Genomic DNA, 17467 nt, shown 5'->3' on the forward strand with positions numbered 1-17467 from the left:
CCCACGGACTTCAAGATGATCCTGGTATAATCCGGCAAACAAACTAGGAAGCCAGTGGGTGCTAACTACCAGCGGGATCATGGTAGGAGCGCAAATCATATGGGAAACCCCAGGGGCTCTCTGTCCCTGGAAGCAAGCTGCCGAGAATGCTCAGAGGTGAACGGGGATGTAAAGGGACAATAGTTAAATCGACAAAGACCAAGCTAAACAGACAAGAATAAAGTATTCCATGTGCCAGTCAGTAAAAACAGCCAGAATGGCCCAACATTTTGTACTCAAGTGGGTTTTAAAGGCCTGCTAACCTGATAAACTACTGGAATTCTAGTAACTAGAGGTGGTCTATGCTACTTCTGAACAAAGTGAGCTCACTGCTTCTTAAGATTTTGGGTTTTTTGGTTTTTTTTTTATTTTTTTCAAGGTAGGGTTGCACTCTAGCCCAGGCCAACCTGGAATTCACTATGTAGTCTCAGGGTGGCCTTGAACTCACAGCGATCCTCCTACCCCTGCTGCCCTAGTGCTGGGATTAAAGGTGTGTGCCACCACGCCTAGCAATTTAACCTTTTTTAATTCTCAATATTTAGAACTTTTATGAATCTCTTCCCTAAGAACCTGTGAACCTTGTCAGCCTCAGCTCACGCTCCCAGTCGCCCCATGATCAGAGTCGTCTGAACACACTCACCAGGCAGGACATTATAATGAAGGCATTAACCATCTCGATTAGGTTAGCCCTTCACCAGAAAGACTGTCATTCGTTCAGCTTCACCTAGGAAAATCTGTGCCATCTGGAAAGCTACCTCTCCTGTTATCTGGTGTTTAATTTGACAGACAACCCAAAGGCAAGGATTTCTCTCTCTCTCCCTGCCTCCCTCCCCCCTTCCAGCTCTCTGTGTCTCTCCCTCATACCCCCTCAAAATTGAACCTGGGTCCTTTACATGCTAAGCATGGGATCTACCTCTGACTTAGTTCCCCAGCCTGGCAGATATTTCTAAGTACTAAATTGTCACAGCAGCAAAAAGACTTGTCCTAAGTAATAGGTTAAGTCACACACTAGAAATCAAAATATGCCAGGAATGAAGAATTTGAAAAGACCAAAACCAGAAAAGCCTAGAGGCTGAGAACCAACTGAATCCAAGCCATAATGATAGATCTCATATAGAGAGGGCGAACGGGGCTCAGATCACAGTGTCCCTTACACAGGTAACTGGCTAAGTGCTGTGTAACTTTGCTTGGTTTGAAAAGCAGACTCTCACTGCCAATCATCTGTGACTTGGAACAGTTTATTTAAGAAAACAAAGCGAGACATTCAGGAAGTCAGTGGCTTGGACAACAAAGCCATGAGAGGAATAATGTGGTCACCCTGGGATGTGAATCACGCTATGAGGTACCGATTACCATAAGCTTGTAGGAGGGGAGATTTTTTTTTTTATTTGATAGGTTTTTGTTTTAATAAAAAGGAGGAAGTTGGTTTGAAATAGCCTAAAGGAAAGTGGACAAATAGTTTGCAAGGCTCTGCAAAACCACATGCTGGAGCCATCAACCATGACAAAAAAAAAAAAAAAAAATCCCCAAAGGCCAAATAGGCTAACTACCAAAACAAAGAAGCAAAACAGGAGGGGATTATGATCAAAATACATTATATGCAGGCATGAAAATTGTTAATGAGAAGGTTCAAAACAAATAAATGATGGCGTTTACTTACCGCAATTCTATCAAATGTAACTTGAAAAAAAGAGAAAATTTTCAGATATGTGCCAAGACCAGAAGGATTTTAGAATAAGAAGCAGCATTTCTACCACAGTCAACTCAACCCCAGAAGCCACGCGAGTTTTTCTCACGAACAGAGCTTCGCTGGATTTCCATGCACACAGGAAGACCGTATTGAGAAGCTTGGTTGTGTTTTCCTAACCGGACAATGGGGGTGAACTTAACACCGGTAGAGAAGATCCGATACCTCAATATCAGCCAACAAGCAAGGAAACCCACGCTCTCCCACTTCATCCATTTTCTAGCACATTCTAAGGTCTTGGTATCAGAATGCCATTCAAACCACAGCCAATGGCTCAGCCATCTCCATGTCCCATCCAAGGGCCCAGGTACGTGGGCACTCACTCAAGTCACACCATCCATGGCTTGAGGGCGAGAAGGCATTGGGTGGCAGCTGTTTACAGACTAATGTGTGGCATCAAAGGGCACAGGGGCAAGCGCATGTCTCCCAGCTCCATCCTCCCAAAGGCTTGCCTCCTCCGATTGCTGAGACAGTGTGGTTGCAATGTCAGTTGTAGGCGCTGCACTAGGCGAACTACTGGAAGAGATGCTTGCAGACCTCAAGGACCTTATACTAATTCGCAGGCTGGTCAGCAAGACATGAAAGTAACCAGAACCTTCCTGCTGCTGCCTTTGCCAAACCCACACCCCCCGTGGCATTGGCGCAACCGCAAGCCGTGACCCCTACACACGGTCTAAGTTCATGCACAAAAGAATTCAGATCCAGGCAGAATTATCAAATTCTAGTAAATGGGACTGGGAAGGTGGCTTAACTGTTAAAGGCACTTGCTCCCAAAGCCTGATGGCCCAGGTTAGATTCCCCAAAACCCACGTAAAGCCAGAAGCACAAAGTGACACAGGCATCTGGAGTTCGTTTGCAGTGGCACGGTGGTCCTGGCACACCCAGACTCGCTATCTGCCTCTCAAATAAATATGTTTTTACAAAAAACTAGAAAATATCAGCAGAGCAAGCGTTCTGTCCTAGAATAAGCCAAAATCGTGTTTAAAGTTGATTTTTCATGACCTATGAAACCAGTTTATTCTGTGTTTAGAGATATTTGTATATCACTCTTCGAAATTCCCATCCCTTGCTTCTCCATGAGAAGCAGGCTGTGGTGGGAAGAGAAAACAGACAAAATCACAATAATCAGTTTGTTGGTTTTTATAGGACATTTTGCTGAAATGAGCTTGGTAACCCCATTGTTGCAGTTAGAATCTGTTGGGATTTTTACAGTTCTCAGATGTGGCATTTCCTTGATCCAACTAGAATTCAGTTAGATCATGAAAGGCCTTTCTTTCTGTAAGATACTGGTGGAAATGAAAGATGGGGAAGAGAAGGAACTGACCATAAGGAGTTAATATATGCTCAGTGCACAGGAGATCATGAAAGGCCTTTCTTTCTGTAAGATACTGGTGGAAATGAAAGATGGGGAAGAGAAGGAACTGACCATAAGGAGTTAATATATGCTCAGTGCACAGGGTTTCACAAAGCCTGTATTTTTATATAAGATGCTGATATAAAGGGCTATTTGTAACTATTGCTAATTTATAATATGTTGAATTTTGTTGTTGTTGTTTTTTGTTGTGTTTTGTTTTGAGATGCCCAAGTTGACCTCTAACTCCTGGTCTCAAATGATCCTCCTCGTTCAACCTCAGCAGAAGCTGGGTCGACAGATGCCCTCCTCTGCGCCTGACCAGCAATGTCATCTTCATAACCTCCAGCTATTGAACTCTTTTTTATTTTTATTTTTATTTTTTGGTTTTTCGAGGTAGGGTCTCACTCTAGCCCAGGCTGTCCTGGAATTCACTATGGAGTCTCAGGGTGGCCTCGAACTCACAGCGATCCTCCTACCTCTGCCTCCCGAGTGCTGGGATTAAAGGCGTGCGCCACCATGCCCGGCTTGAACTTTAAAAAAAAAAAAAAAAAAAAAACTTTTTCGAGGCAGGGCCTCATTTTAGCCCCAGGCTGACCTCGGACTCATGGTGATCCTCCTACCTCAGCCTCCCAAGCGCTCTAATTATATGACATTACTTGGCAAACTGTAGGTGTTAAATTTTTTTCGTTGCAGAAAAGAGCTAATAAAGGCATGGCAGCACACAGGTAACCCTAGCAATCAGGAAGCTGAGGCAGGAGGATGGCAAGTTCAGGGCCAGCCTAGGCTACACAGTAAAACCCTTTCTCAACAACCAAATGACAACAAAAAGCCAGACGGACGATGATCAAAGTAATGAGACCTCAAAACAGCGCAAGAACTATTTGCAAAGAGGAGGGTGCTCGGTGGAACGAGGGAGGGGGAGGGGACAAAAGAGGCCAAATGGGATACATACCGCCCAGGATTAGAGAGCAATCTGAATGATGGCTAATATAATACAACGAGACTGAATACTAGGTGTTTGTTTTTGCCGATTATATCCCACACACAGACATTATAAACACACACAACACGCATACACACACACACACACACACACACACACACACACACACACATTCCCTCTTGGGACTCTCACAGCAACTCTATGAAAAGAATACTATGATCATCTCTGTTTTATAGTTGTGAATATATACACACAGAGCGAATGGGCTGAGACAGAAAAGTAAGTGTTGAGATGCTAACGGAGGGCATGTTTGTACGCAAGAACAAAACCTGTCCCCGCACGTGGGCACTGAACTACATCTAAGCAACCTCTGCCAGAGGACCAAGACACCCCGCTGGGGTTGACTTGAGGTGGGTGACTGAGCACGTCTTTCTGTAGGTCAGCATGGCCTTGAACTCACGGTGATTCTCTTCCACCTCAGTCTCCCAAACACAGGCAGCATTCACACAGACAAGCTTTATCTTTCATGCCTTCAAAGGAATTTTTTTTTTTTTTTTTAGTAGGGGAATTAAGACAGGCTTTCACTGTATAACCCAGGCTAGCCTAAAATTCACAATATAGTCCAGGCTGGTTTCAAATTCATGACAAATCCTCCCGCCCTGGCTTCTGGGATGCTGAGATTCCAGGCGTGAGCCACCATGCCTAGTTTCAAATGTTATGGTGCGGACAAAAACATCCTGATCTCTCTCTCTCTCTCTCTCTCTCAATCTCTATGTGTGTCTCCCTCTTTCTCTGTCAAATGAATAAATAAAAACAAAATATTTTAAAAACCATCCTGAATAACTACCAGGAAAATAAAGACAGTGATATATGATATAATAGAGATAATTCAGAAAAGTTACCACTGTGACAAAATAACCCATGAGAAATATGATTTTGTGACCTATTTGTGATTTTTTTTTAAATCCTGAAATAAAAATGTAACCTTTAGCATCTTATTTAAATACCATTAAAATGTCTCTGGTCTCCAGAAATAAAGTCCTAATTTCCATCTCTGTGCTTAGTGTCACATATATCTATATAAATCTCATTAGGAAAATAGTGAGAAGTGGGACTGAGATGAGAGCTCAACAGTTAATGTCTCTTGTTTGAAAAGTCTGCTGTTCCAAGTTCAACTCCCCAGCACTCATGTAAAAGCAAACACACACACACACACACACACACACACACACACACACACACAATGGTGCTTGGTCTGGTATTCATTATCAGTGGCAAGTGATCCTGGTATGTATGCATGTGCATACACACACACACACACACACACACACACACACCATACCCACACACCCAACTAAAAATAAAAGTAAGTAGTGAGGAGAAGTTAAGCATGTGGATTATACCTGTAATCCTAGCATTTAGGAGGCTGAGGCAAGAGGATTATGGATTAAAGAGTTTGAGGCCAGTTAGGGCAACACAGAAAGGTCTTATCTTGAGAAACAAAACACAACAAAAAGAGAAAAGGAGAACATTTATAAATCAGGATTTTTTTTCTAATAAAATCAGAAAAGTAAAAGTTATACTAGAGTCTAAGACATGGTTTTTGCTTCCTTAGTAATAAAATTTCTGAATGAAAATTATTTTAAAACGAACAACAGGAACTCTAATAGCATCCAGTCTTAAAAATTATGAAAAGTATATAATATAAATTTTATGAGTGTTATGGGAAGAAATAACATGATATAATAAAATAATTCTTTCCACGCTATGGCTGGCATTTGGTAGGGTCTGACATGTTAGCCATTATTCTTACTGTATATCTCAATTTAACTGATAACTTATTTATTTACCAAGGGTTTTAAGGAGAGAATTAGTAAATCAGTTTTCTGAAGATTCCTAAATCCACGATTTAAAAATAATGTCTGCTTAACTAGCTATTCCTACAACTAACCTCTTGAACATGTGATCTTAAGTCTGAAAGAGGATTATCCATGTGACTGATAACAGTACCAACAACCACAGAGAGAGTGAGAGAGGAAGAGAGAGAGAGGGAGACAGAGAGATCTTCCTATACAGGTATGTAAACATATTAACCATGGAAGACAAAAGATTTGATCCATGGTCAGTCATTTCTGATTTTTCCCTAGGATTTTCCCAGCCCAAAGAAATAAGCCCAGGGACACTATAAAAAGCAGTCGCCCATAGTTTAGAAATAACAACAACAAAGTGATGTGTTCATCCCAAAGCACTCATCTGCAACTCTGAGAGTCACCCCTGGGTATAGCCACCAGGCTCCTACAATAGCAGTTGTTTTTTTTTTTTTACAAAGCTATGCATCATGTGCGTGGTTAAGGCGTGATCTACACAAGCCAGAGACTAGCGTTCGGCATCTGCCACTTTTGGTGACACTCAGCTTTCACTTTTCTTTTTTTTTTTTTTAATTTTTTATTTATTTATTTGAGAGCGACAGACACTGAGAGACAGACAGATAGAGGGAGAGAGAGAGAATGGGCGCACCAGGGCCTCCAGCCACTGCAAACGAACTCCAGACGCGTGCGCCCCCTTGTGCATCTGGCTAACGTGGGACCTGGGGAACCGAGCCTCGAACCGGGGTCCTTAGGCTTCACAGGCAAGCGCTTAACCGCTAAGCCATCTCTCCAGCCCCAGCTTTCACTTTTCTATTCTCACCCTGCCCCACTCTTTCCTCCCATCTCCTACCTCTATTCCACTTTTCCTAAACTTATCTCCAATTTTATGAGGTACAGTGGATGAAGTCGATTGTTCTAAATCCTCCGCTTTGAGCTGCTTAAAGATACTATGTAACATTCATGAAGCCATTAAGTTCACCTCCCTCAAACTGCTCCATAAATGTGATGTCATCAAGTACCACTTACCAATGTGTTCCATATTCCTCAGCTAGCTAGGGACTGGAGAGATGGCTCAGAGGTTAAAAGCATCTCCTGTGCAAGCATGAGGGCGTGAGAAAGTCTGACAGATGGTTCAAGTTCGACTCCCAAGACCCACATAATCAGCTGGACAGGGCCACACAAGTCTGTAAGCCCCGTACCCCAGGGGAGCAGAGACCCTGAGTCTTCCTGGAGCTTGCAAAAGGAAAAAGCAAACAAAAACTGATCGCCTCTGGGATCAGTAAGAGACTCGGGCTCCGTAAGAACGGGTAGAAGAGTGAGCAGGCGGGCCACCTGACATTCAGCTTGGGCCACCGCAGTCCAGCACACCCCACCACAGGTGAAGCCACGGGGCGCTGCGTGGGTGCGCACACATGCACAAGACAACCAAAAGCCATACAGGAAAGCTGTGTCTCTTATTCTAGGATTTTACTATGCATCATTTTCCACCAGCTAGAGAAATGCATAGGCCGAAAGGCAACACTTACTTTTGCTCCATGAAGAGAGGATCGAAGAATTCTGTTGTGATCTTGTTTGCATACAGGGAGCAGCCTGTCATTGAGCACAGCCCTGAAGAGAGAGAGAGAGAGAGAGAGAGAGAGAGAGAGAGAGAGAGAGAGAGAGAGAGAGAGAGAGAGAGAGAGAGAACACACCAGGGTCAGTGTGTGGTTGTGTTAACATCACAAAGCACCTCGTCTGGAAGAAAGGTTCTATTTACCTGACAGTATGAATACAATCCCAGCCAAGCAAGCGATTTTCGCTTTGGCTTTCTCTGAGCCTCCGACTTTGGTACACTTCATTCCAAAGAGTGCAAATATGGAACCAAAAAAGCCCAGGCTGACAGCAGAGATCATAAGTCCTCTACACGCCTGGATATAACCTGCAATTAGAGTAGGTCATTCACGTTAACATAAAACATGTGGCTGTCCAGACAGATAGCCTCTCTGCCCATTGTTATTAGGGGTAGCGGGTCTGTTGTCTAACCGTAATGGTAAAACTAGCAATGGGACAATCAAGAAGAGGAAGGAAGTTAATCCATATGAAGGGCCTAACCTATGTCACATGCTTTAGATCAAGAAAGGAGAGAGAGCTAATCTACAGTGAAACCCTACTTTGAAAACCCATTCCCCCACCCAACAAAAAAGTTTGGCTATGCATAATGCCCCAGCTAGGACTTTGAGTCATTCCCATATTCACCGATGAGGAAACTGCAGCAGTCAAACGTCCTGTGACTTAATATAGGCGAGTCAGTAAATAGCAGAAATGCATTCCTCCCCCAGGTCGCTGTAAGATTCATATGCTATTGCCTTTTGGCATTAGAGATGTCATCTCCTGCTACTGCCAAAACACTTCTTTGTACATTAGCCTTCTGGTCTAGACAGACATTTTAATGTGTCTGACATAAAACCATGAAGTTTATAACTGGATGGTAAGAGCTCCCAAAGAGTCAAATCTCCCAGCATTAATGAACGTTTCTGAGTGAGATCAACCAGAATACCTTCAGGAATTATGAGGACTCCATGTCAAGAATTGTTTTAGTGACACTATATCACTGTTAGGGTACATACAAAGTTGGGCTCTAAAAAGCATTGTTAAACAGAAGGGTGATTTATAATCATTAATCAACCCTTTGCATGTAAATAAATGCTTTTAATGAACCCGAAAGAATGCATTCTGTGTTAAATCATCTCTACTGTACCATCCTATTTTCTCAGGCACATATTTTTATTTGCATAGCCAGACATAGTAAGCTTCAACACGGCTTCTGGCCAAGGACTGACACATTCAAAATTAACAGGATTTAAATTAATAAACTATTAGCACATAAGCTGCTTTGTTTCAGTCTGAAAAAGGGCCACATTTCAATCCAAAACAATGAGAGCAGCATGTAATGGTGCGAGTAAATAGGCATGAAGCAAAGAAGCCCACATTTTCATCAGGTTGACAATGAGAGTTAAGTCTCTGAGTGGAAAAACTCAAGTGCAAACACACAGACAGCCATTTTATCTTTTAGTATCTGGGCAAAGCCAATAATAATGGTCAATCCTACTAAGACCATGAAAATCATCAGATTGTAAATGATCTTGGCCTTCAGTCCCATGTTTCTTTGGAGAAGACTTGATCTGGTCCCTAGGAGCCATGTCGAAAAGCAACTGGGCTTTGCTTACATGTAGCATACTTTAGACCCCCATAAGTGAAGACTGCCCTTCTGCAGGAAACAATTTTACTAATGCGGAGGCCATCGAAAGCAGCAAAATAAAATTATTTTCAAGGCCAGGCGTGGTGGCGCACGCCTTTAATCCCAGCACTTGGGAGGCAGAGGTAGGAGGATCGCCATGAGTTCGAGGCCACCCTGAGACTACAGAGTGAATTCCAGGTCAGCCTGAGCTAGAGTGAGACCCTACCTGAAAAAGAAAACAAAACAAGACAATGGAGGCGTCTTTAGATAGTAATGGTACTGAGGGGCTGTCCTGGGCCTCAGCTGCTGCAGAAACAGCTCCTCTTTAGACTTCAAGCCACAAGTCTCCAAGCCAGAGCCCACGGGTGAGCAAGTCTCTACAAAGTACAGAGAAGGCTCTTGGGTCCCTTGCAAAATTAAAGGGTCTACAGGGGTAACCCAAGTGGTTCCTCATTCACCACAAAAGCTATGGGCTATTGTTATTATCATTGCGAAATGCATTTACCTAACTTTAAATTCAGTCACTAAAAAAAATGGAGGGAGCAGCCATGCACAAACACAAAATAGCCTTTCTTTACGAGTGTGGGATATCTGCTCAAACCCTAGTGAAGCCCTGAAAGCACAGATAGTCCCCAGCCCCCTATGAACGACTTGTTTCCTAAATACCTGATAAAATTTATTTTATAAATTAGACACAGAAAGAAATTAACAACAATAAAAGCTAGTTCTGTGTGGCACATGTCTGCAATCCCAGCACTTGGAGGCTGAGGTAGGAGGCACATGCATGCAAGGCCAGCCTGGGTTATATAGTGAGACCCTGTTTCAAAAAAAAAAATAGCAATGCTAATGAATAAAATAGAATAATCATAACAATTCATTTAAACAAAAGTTACTCAAAATGTATGAATAATTATTTCTGGATTTTTCCATTGGCTATTGGGTCATGGTTGACCATGGACAGCTGAAATGGAGGAAAGTCAAACTGCGGGTCAGGTGATAGTACAGAGTAAATATATATTTAGAAAGAAATAGATACACCTATTCCTATAAAACTTTGCCATGCAACATGATTCACATTTATTTCAGCTATCTTACATGTTTTATTCTGGGCAGATGGTCTGGAATTTACCAGAGGTTAAGTTCTCCAGTCTGGTCATTCAGAACAGAAAATGCTTTTTCCCACATGGTAAGCAGTGCTTAGGATCCCAGGCCAACCCAGTCAACCCTTAAGATGGCAGGGAAAATAACCCTGGTCCCCACACTTCAGCCAGCCACCATACAGACCATTTTTTCCTGAGTCACTCGTCCTAAGCTAGTCCTCCTCTCTGCCCTCTGGGCTCACACGCCAGAGGGAAGATGGGCCGAGTGGGTTCTCATTTGGTCTGGCAGCCCTTCTCTTACACACCACCCAAAACACTGGTCAGTGTGGAAGGCAGGATACTTCTCCCTGGCATGAGGACTGTACCAACAGCTTTCTAATTTTCACCTGTACTCAGAAGTTTTCTGTAATGAGGAGCCAAGGCAGAGGATAAACTCCCTTGCCAACCAAAATAATAATAATAATAATAATTAATAATAATAATAAGTGAGCCAGGTTATGGGTAAGCCGGGGGTTTATCAACTAGGGCCTTAAAACTCCCAGGAACTCAGGCTTCCAGAAAACTTTCAGAGTTTATCTTCTGCAAGGAAAACCTGTGCAATCTAGCTTTCTAATAGTTCCTGAGGGCAAAACTTAGAAGTAACACCATCAAGAGAAGTGGTAGTAAAAACCTAGCCAAGGAGGCCATTATTTCTGACAGGTCTAATTTACTGACACCCGTTAATAGCTAATTAACACATTAAAGTGCTCAAGCATGGGCATATTTACTTAGAAGTTCTCTGAAGTATAATTTATAGTTAGCTCTCCTGTAAGAAATGGCTACCATTCCCTTTAAGGGAGAATAGATGGCCTGTCGTAAAACCAACCTGGCCAGAAAGGCTTGTCAGCTGCAGAGACGTGGTGCTCTGACAGGAACCAGGGTCAGCAATGCACAGAAATCACTAGCTCATTCAGCCTTGAGATTTTCCAATCGTCACTTTAAGCTAATGAATTTTGTTGGAGGCAAGCTTCAAGGTGCTGCTTAAAAGTTAAGAGATTTTTTTGGGCTGGAGAGATGGTTTAGCGTTTAAGCGCTTGCCTGTGAAGCCTAAGGACCCCGGTTCGAGGCTCGGTTCCCCAGGTCCCACGTTAGCCAGATGCACAAGGGGGTGCACGCGTCTGGAGTTCGTTTGCAGAGGCTGGAGGCCCTGGCGCGCCCATTCTCTCTCTCTCTCCCTCTCTATCTGTCTTTCTCTCTGTGTCTGTCGCTCTCAAATAAATAAATAAATAAATTTTTAAAAAGTTAAGAGTGTTTTAAATGATGCGTTTCTTTTCAATGAGAAATCAGTGCGCGCACACACACACACACACACACACACACACACACACACACACTGCAAGCATCCACTTGGTGGAGACAGTTTTCTAGTAGAGCCATAGCTAGTTGCTGGTTTTAAAGGGGGAAAAATGAATGAGCTTTTCTTTTACTGGTAGCTTTGTCAACTCTGTAAAGGGTAATGGGCGGCTGGGAGGTGTGGAGTTTTAGGTCTGGTGCTCCTACATGCTGTCAGTGTGGCTTCGATGACCTCAGTCGTCTCTGAGTCTCTATTTTCTCATCTGGAAAATGGGGATATGGCACCTATCTCACAGGACGCACTCGATGAGGAGAGTTTATTGTGAGGAGCAAGAAGCCCACTGAAGCTTCCCCTCAATACTAAAACTGATTCTCAGCAGAAGTGACCGTTCCATTCGCGGCATCTACGCAGTTAGCTTTGCCATGCCTCCTTTTCCTTATAGGGAACGCTGGAGTAGTAATCATACCTCCTTGAGGGGAGAAATCTGAGCACTGACCTCTCATAGGAAATCCCTCCAATGGCTCCATCATGATCCTCTGTAGCCAAGAGGCTTGTTTGCCCACCTAGCTCAAGATATCAAAAGGGCTGAAGAGATGCCTCAGTGGTTAAAGCCTAATGAACCAGGTTCAATTCCCCAATATCTATGTAAATCCAGATGCACAAAGGGGCACATGCATCCGGAGTTCATTTGCAGCAGCAAGAAGCCCTGAGGGACACATTTTCTCTCTCTCTTTCTCTCTCTCTCTCTCTCTTCTTTCTCTCTGCTTACAAAGAAATAAAAATATTGCTTAAAAAGACATCAAGAGGGCTGGAGAGATGGCTTAGAAGTTCAGGCACTTGCCTGCAAAGCCAAAGGTCCCAGGTTCAATTCCCCAGGACCCACATAAGCCAGATGCACAAGGTGGCGCATGTGTCTGGAGTTCGTTTGCAGTGGCTGAAGGCCCTGGCACACCCATTCTCTCTCTCTCTCTCTCTCTGCCTCTTTCTCTCTCTCTCTCTGTCTCTCAAATAAATAAAATAATTTTTTTTTAAAAAAAAAGACATCAAGAGTGTTGACCCTTCTCTCTCCCTTATTGGGTTTTCTCTCCAATCAGAGCCCATGCCCGGTTCTAGGGAAGAACTGGAGTGCCCAGGTCTAGGGTACCCAGAGCCCAAGTAAGACGCGTTCTCTTACTGCAAGCACAGCGACATCGGGACCAGCAGCTAATAGGTGCATCTGTCCCGGAAATCTCAGGCAGGGAGAAGGCAGAGAGAGAAGTCCTGCTCTAGAAAGTTCCACTGGCATGTTGGAGAACCAATGCCTGAACATGTGAAAATGTAGTGATGTGACCTGAAAGTTAGGCAGGAAATGATCTCAAGTCACAAAAGGGACAGTCATCAATGAAGGGACAGACAGGTGGCTTTAATTATATCACTAGTTCAAAATTCTTTTTCTAATTTTCTTTTTCTTTATTTATATGACAGAGAAAAAGAGGGAGGGAGGGAGGGAGAGAGAGAGAAAGAGAGAGAGGATGAGTGTGCCAGGGCCTCCAGCCACACTGCAAATGAGCTCCAGGCACATGTGCCACCTTGTGCATCTGGCTAACGTGGGTCCTGGGGAATTGACTCTGGGTCCTTTGGCTTTGCAGGCAAGCGCCTTAACTGCCAAGCCATCCCTCTAGCCCACTTTCAAAATTCTTTATGACAAGGGACATAGTAAATGGAAAGGGACAGAGTGAATGGAAACGACAAGCAATGTCACAGATTACAACATAGACGAAGAATCAGAAATCCACAAATCATTTGAACCAAGAAAAAGCAACAGCACTTCGGACACAGTCTGTGAACAGAAAAGATAAAGAAATGGTCAATAAATTCATGTGAGCATGATCAAAATTGCCAAGAATAAGGGGAATTCCAACTAAAAATGACAGGAAGATCAGGACTGCCAACTATAATACTGGATGAACAAGCCAGAGCTGTCGGTGGCATGCGCTTTGGTGGTGTGAGGTGAGTGTGAAAATGGACGTCCCATTGCTACGGCACTGCCTGCGCTCGGTGGAACAGTCTTCAGAAACATGACATGCGCACAAAGAGGAAAAGAGGGAGAATTTCAGTAAGGCGCTAATAACAGCGAACAGCGGCTGGAAGAGGTCCAAGGTCCACAAGGGCTCATGGTTTGAGTAAACCAGTTTATCCAGACTAATGAATACTATGCAGCGAAGAAGTCATTTCCATCTGTACCAACTTGCCAAGATGGCATTCATTAAAACACACTGCACAGCACATCATTATGTTTCCAAAAAAAAAAAAAAAAATCATTTCCTCGTCACATCGCATGGAAACCCCACTATACTGTATTGGACTGAAAAAATCTTCAAGGAGCACTTCTCTCTCCCCTGCTGTCTCTGTCTCTGTCTGTCTGTCTCTCTCTCTCTCTCTCTCTCTCTCTCTCCGCCAGCTGTCGCATAGAAAGAAGTGCACCTTTCTGGCTTGTTGTATCAGGCAAGGTCAGAGTTACAAACAAAAGAAAGTACCCGGGACAGTCATTGTCGTTCCCATGTCCCCAAATGTAAACCACAGGAACAAGAGCTTACCTGTTCTAGCCGAACATGCGCTCCCACAGAGCACAGACAATTCCACAGCAATACACGGGGAACAAACAGTGTTCCGGCTACTTACTTTACACAAGCACCACCCTTCCAAAGTTGGCCACCTTAACCCCATACACCAGGTTCCATCCAACGCCACATTGAGCAACAGTTTGCTTTCCCGTGGCAAGCACTGTCTAGGGGAAATCGAGTCTTCATTTATTTACCCAGCTATGCAAATAAAAAAAAAAAAGTTACAGGAGGAATCATGAAGGAAAGCAAAACACCTCAAATCTAGGAGTAAAAATAAAGGACTCTTCTTAAGTTTCTGCCAAGATCCATCTAGTCGCTTGTAAAATCCTGGAAGAAAAGATCCTAGATAGACTCGAGGAATCATGGCTAAGGCTGCTAATCCAATTCTTCTCTGGAAACTCAACAGAGACGGTTTCCTATGTGAATATCTGAGGGTTGAACATCTGTACAAGAGCCAGGGGGGAGGCAAACCCAGAGGCTTGTGGGTGCGCACTTGTTAGTCCCTGCACGAAATTCGAAATTCTCAATTCTCAATTCTCCCCCGACCCTCTTACAACCCTATTTGGGTAAGAGCTATTCCCCTACCCCCTAAACTCAGAAGTATTAAAAGGTAAATGGCCAAGTTTATAAGAGAGGTTTGAAAAGAAAGAGACCAACCAACAACAACATTAAAAACCCCGCAATATGTTTCTTTTGTTTTTACTCTGTGCCTACTCTTTTTTCTTTTCTTTTTCTTTTTTTAGTGTTAGAGCCCAGGGTGCACAAAGCAAGCGCGTTATTCACTGAGCTGGAGTCCCAGTCCCCGGTGTCTACTTTTCAAAGAGCCAAGGAGACAGCTAAAGGGCGACCAAGACAAATATTCGCTGTGATGCCATTTTCATCCAAGCAGCCTTTGGTTGTGGGGGAGAGCCCTGCGTTCTCACGGTCCCCGACAGACAGGCGTGAGCCACACATCAGGTCACCCTGACGCCTGGCAGTCACCCCACCCTGGAGTGTCCACCTGGGGTCCTTAGCTGGGGGAGGGCAGGGGAGAGGAGGGACAACCATCTGCAGATAGTGGACACCGAGGACCCTTCCTCGATGCCCACCCAGGATGTCCCACCAGGGGTTCTGGGGCCCAGAGGACGCGCCCACGAGCTGACCAGTGAGGGACAGACAGGATTGGGGGTGGGGGAGTGAGATGAGGTGAGGGGACAGGGGACAAGAAGCGGGGGGGGGGGGGGATTTCCGACCGTCCAGCGCCAGCATGGAGGGGAACTCTTTGCAGTTGGCGACGCCCGTGGAATCGGTCACGCATATCTTCCACAGGTTGGCAAAATAGGTGGCGGTGGTGATGACCGTGCCATCGATGGTGGACACCTTCCAGTAGTCGGTGGGCAGCGTGGAGGACACCAGCACCCAACCAGAGATGGAGACCATAAAGGCGACGATCTCCGAGGCCGTGTTCGCCATGCCGCCCGCTGCAGCCGCGCTCCTCGAAGCTCCCGCTGGGCACCGCGACCCCCGCGCGCGCCCGCCTGGCCCCGCGGCTCCGCCCCCGGCCGGCCGTCGCCTCCGCCCCTCGCCTGGCACCTGCTGGGCACGCCGCTGTGCGCTAGGGGGCGCGCGCCGCCCCGCCACCGGCCTTCACACTGCCCTCGCCGCCTGAGTTCTGTTTGGAGCCGCTTGGCTCCCCACGCAGCCCGTGGTCGGAAGGAAAGAGAGCCTGCGTCCCAAGTCCTCCGATCGATCGGGGTGGATAAGGGTTTTTCTTTTTTTTTAATTGGGGCGGCCCAGGGACAAACTGGCAACCAGATGTGGACATCCTCCGGCGTCCCCCACCCTTCTCTGCCACCCCAGATGCCAACCTCACTCTTGCCCCTCCCCTACTCACGACAAATTGCCCGGTCCGCTGAGTGCCTTGTGAAAGCTGGGCAGAAAGAGCCTGTGTGTGTGTGACCCGAAAGGACACGGCCTGGTCACGCCGAAGGTCTGTGTGCGCGCTGGTTTGCATGAAGGCAGGAGCGCACCTAGCCGGTTCTGGACTTGACACCGGCCCTGCCCTCAGCGTTCTGCCGCTCTCTGTTTAAAAATTCTTCTTTTTCTGGCCAGGTGCTATGCGGACAGTCCTTGTCAAGACATCTGCGTGGCTCAGGCCTAACTTCCAAGTAGCAGATGATCTAGCCCAGCTCCCATTGCATAGGGCGTGCATTGGCGTCAGGGTCCACGGTCCCAGTTTTGGGGAGTTTGCTCATGAAATGGAGATTCTGACACAGTGGAGAAACTTTGCTTTGTCTCTTGTTTGACTTTTTCTTTTTTTCTTTTTTTTTTTTTTTAGCATCTCCACCGTTCCTGCCTAATTAAAAATAAAACTCTTCGTTCCTTCATCCTTTTACTGCTGTTCCAAGATACACATAAAGCTCAAGGTGTGCTTTCAGCTCCAGAGGTCACAAGTGTGAGCACCAGGGAGAGAAGGAGGAGGCTGGCTTTGGTGCCGGGCTTTTATTTGTCCACCTTAAAGTTCTCGCAGTTCTTGGAATGACCTTTCACGATCTGTTACTCCTTGCCAAAAGTAACCAAAGGTCTAAAGCCTATAAATGAGTCTGCTACAGAAAAACTGGTCTCGGGGCGCTGGGTTTCACAACCTCCCTGCATGGCTACTCCGGTTCACGGTGAAGAATTTAACTGCCTTGGTTGCTGTTTTATTATTTTTTTTTTTTGTCTTAATCAAATGAGTACAGAATGAAATTTGAAGTGACCATGGAGAAAAGAACAGCATTGGATAACAGAGTGACCAGAACTCACGTCTGGACTATGGGAGACCACTGGGACACGTTCCACTCGTCTGAACTATTCCGACCGTCTCTTGGCCAATGTTTGACACTTCAGGGCCAAGTGTTTAGCACATGGCGACACATTCATTGTGCTTGGTTGGTGTTTTTGTTTTGTTTTGGCAGCCCTTTGGGGAAGATTTTCCGTACTGAGCTCAAATCTTTCCCTTTTCCATTTATCCCCAGTTCTGGAATCTGGGCTCTGACAGAACACATAGTAAGACCCACTGTCAGGGCGGCATCGCAACAGGTAGGTGCTGTGTTTGGATCTCGTGGCTATGGGAATAGAGCCGAGGGTGAGACTGGCTTTCCTGTCCGAGGTAGTCATAGTTACCTGGCTGTTTTGGACTCCTATCCAACTTTTCCTGGTATGTTACTTTGGATTCACAGGTGGATCCATTTGAAAACCAATGTTTAGGAGGCACTTATTTTCCACTATAATTTTTTTTTTTT

The 17467-nt window shown here is 45.1% G+C and overlaps 1 protein-coding gene across 3 annotated transcripts in view; it reads right to left on the bottom strand.

Moving 5' to 3' along the window:
- The window catches only part of Cldn10 (claudin 10), a 122849-nt gene that overhangs the window by 12359 nt on the left and 93023 nt on the right, over positions 1-17467 (bottom strand). For 2 of the 3 annotated variants that reach the window (XM_004651050.2, XM_004651049.2), the window contains exons 2-3: positions 7708-7869; positions 7478-7559 (exon numbers count right to left, since the gene is read on the bottom strand). In XM_004651050.2, coding sequence (XP_004651107.1) covers positions 7478-7559; positions 7708-7869 — 244 coding nt within the window. Of the gene's footprint in view, positions 1-7477; positions 7560-7707; positions 7870-15436; positions 15701-17467 lie in introns of those variants that run through there. The other variant, XM_004651048.2, reaches the window with a different exon arrangement.

Source organism: Jaculus jaculus, chromosome 3 (genome assembly GCF_020740685.1).
Source record: "Jaculus jaculus isolate mJacJac1 chromosome 3, mJacJac1.mat.Y.cur, whole genome shotgun sequence".
In the NCBI taxonomy this organism is placed as follows: Eukaryota; Metazoa; Chordata; class Mammalia; order Rodentia; family Dipodidae; genus Jaculus; species Jaculus jaculus.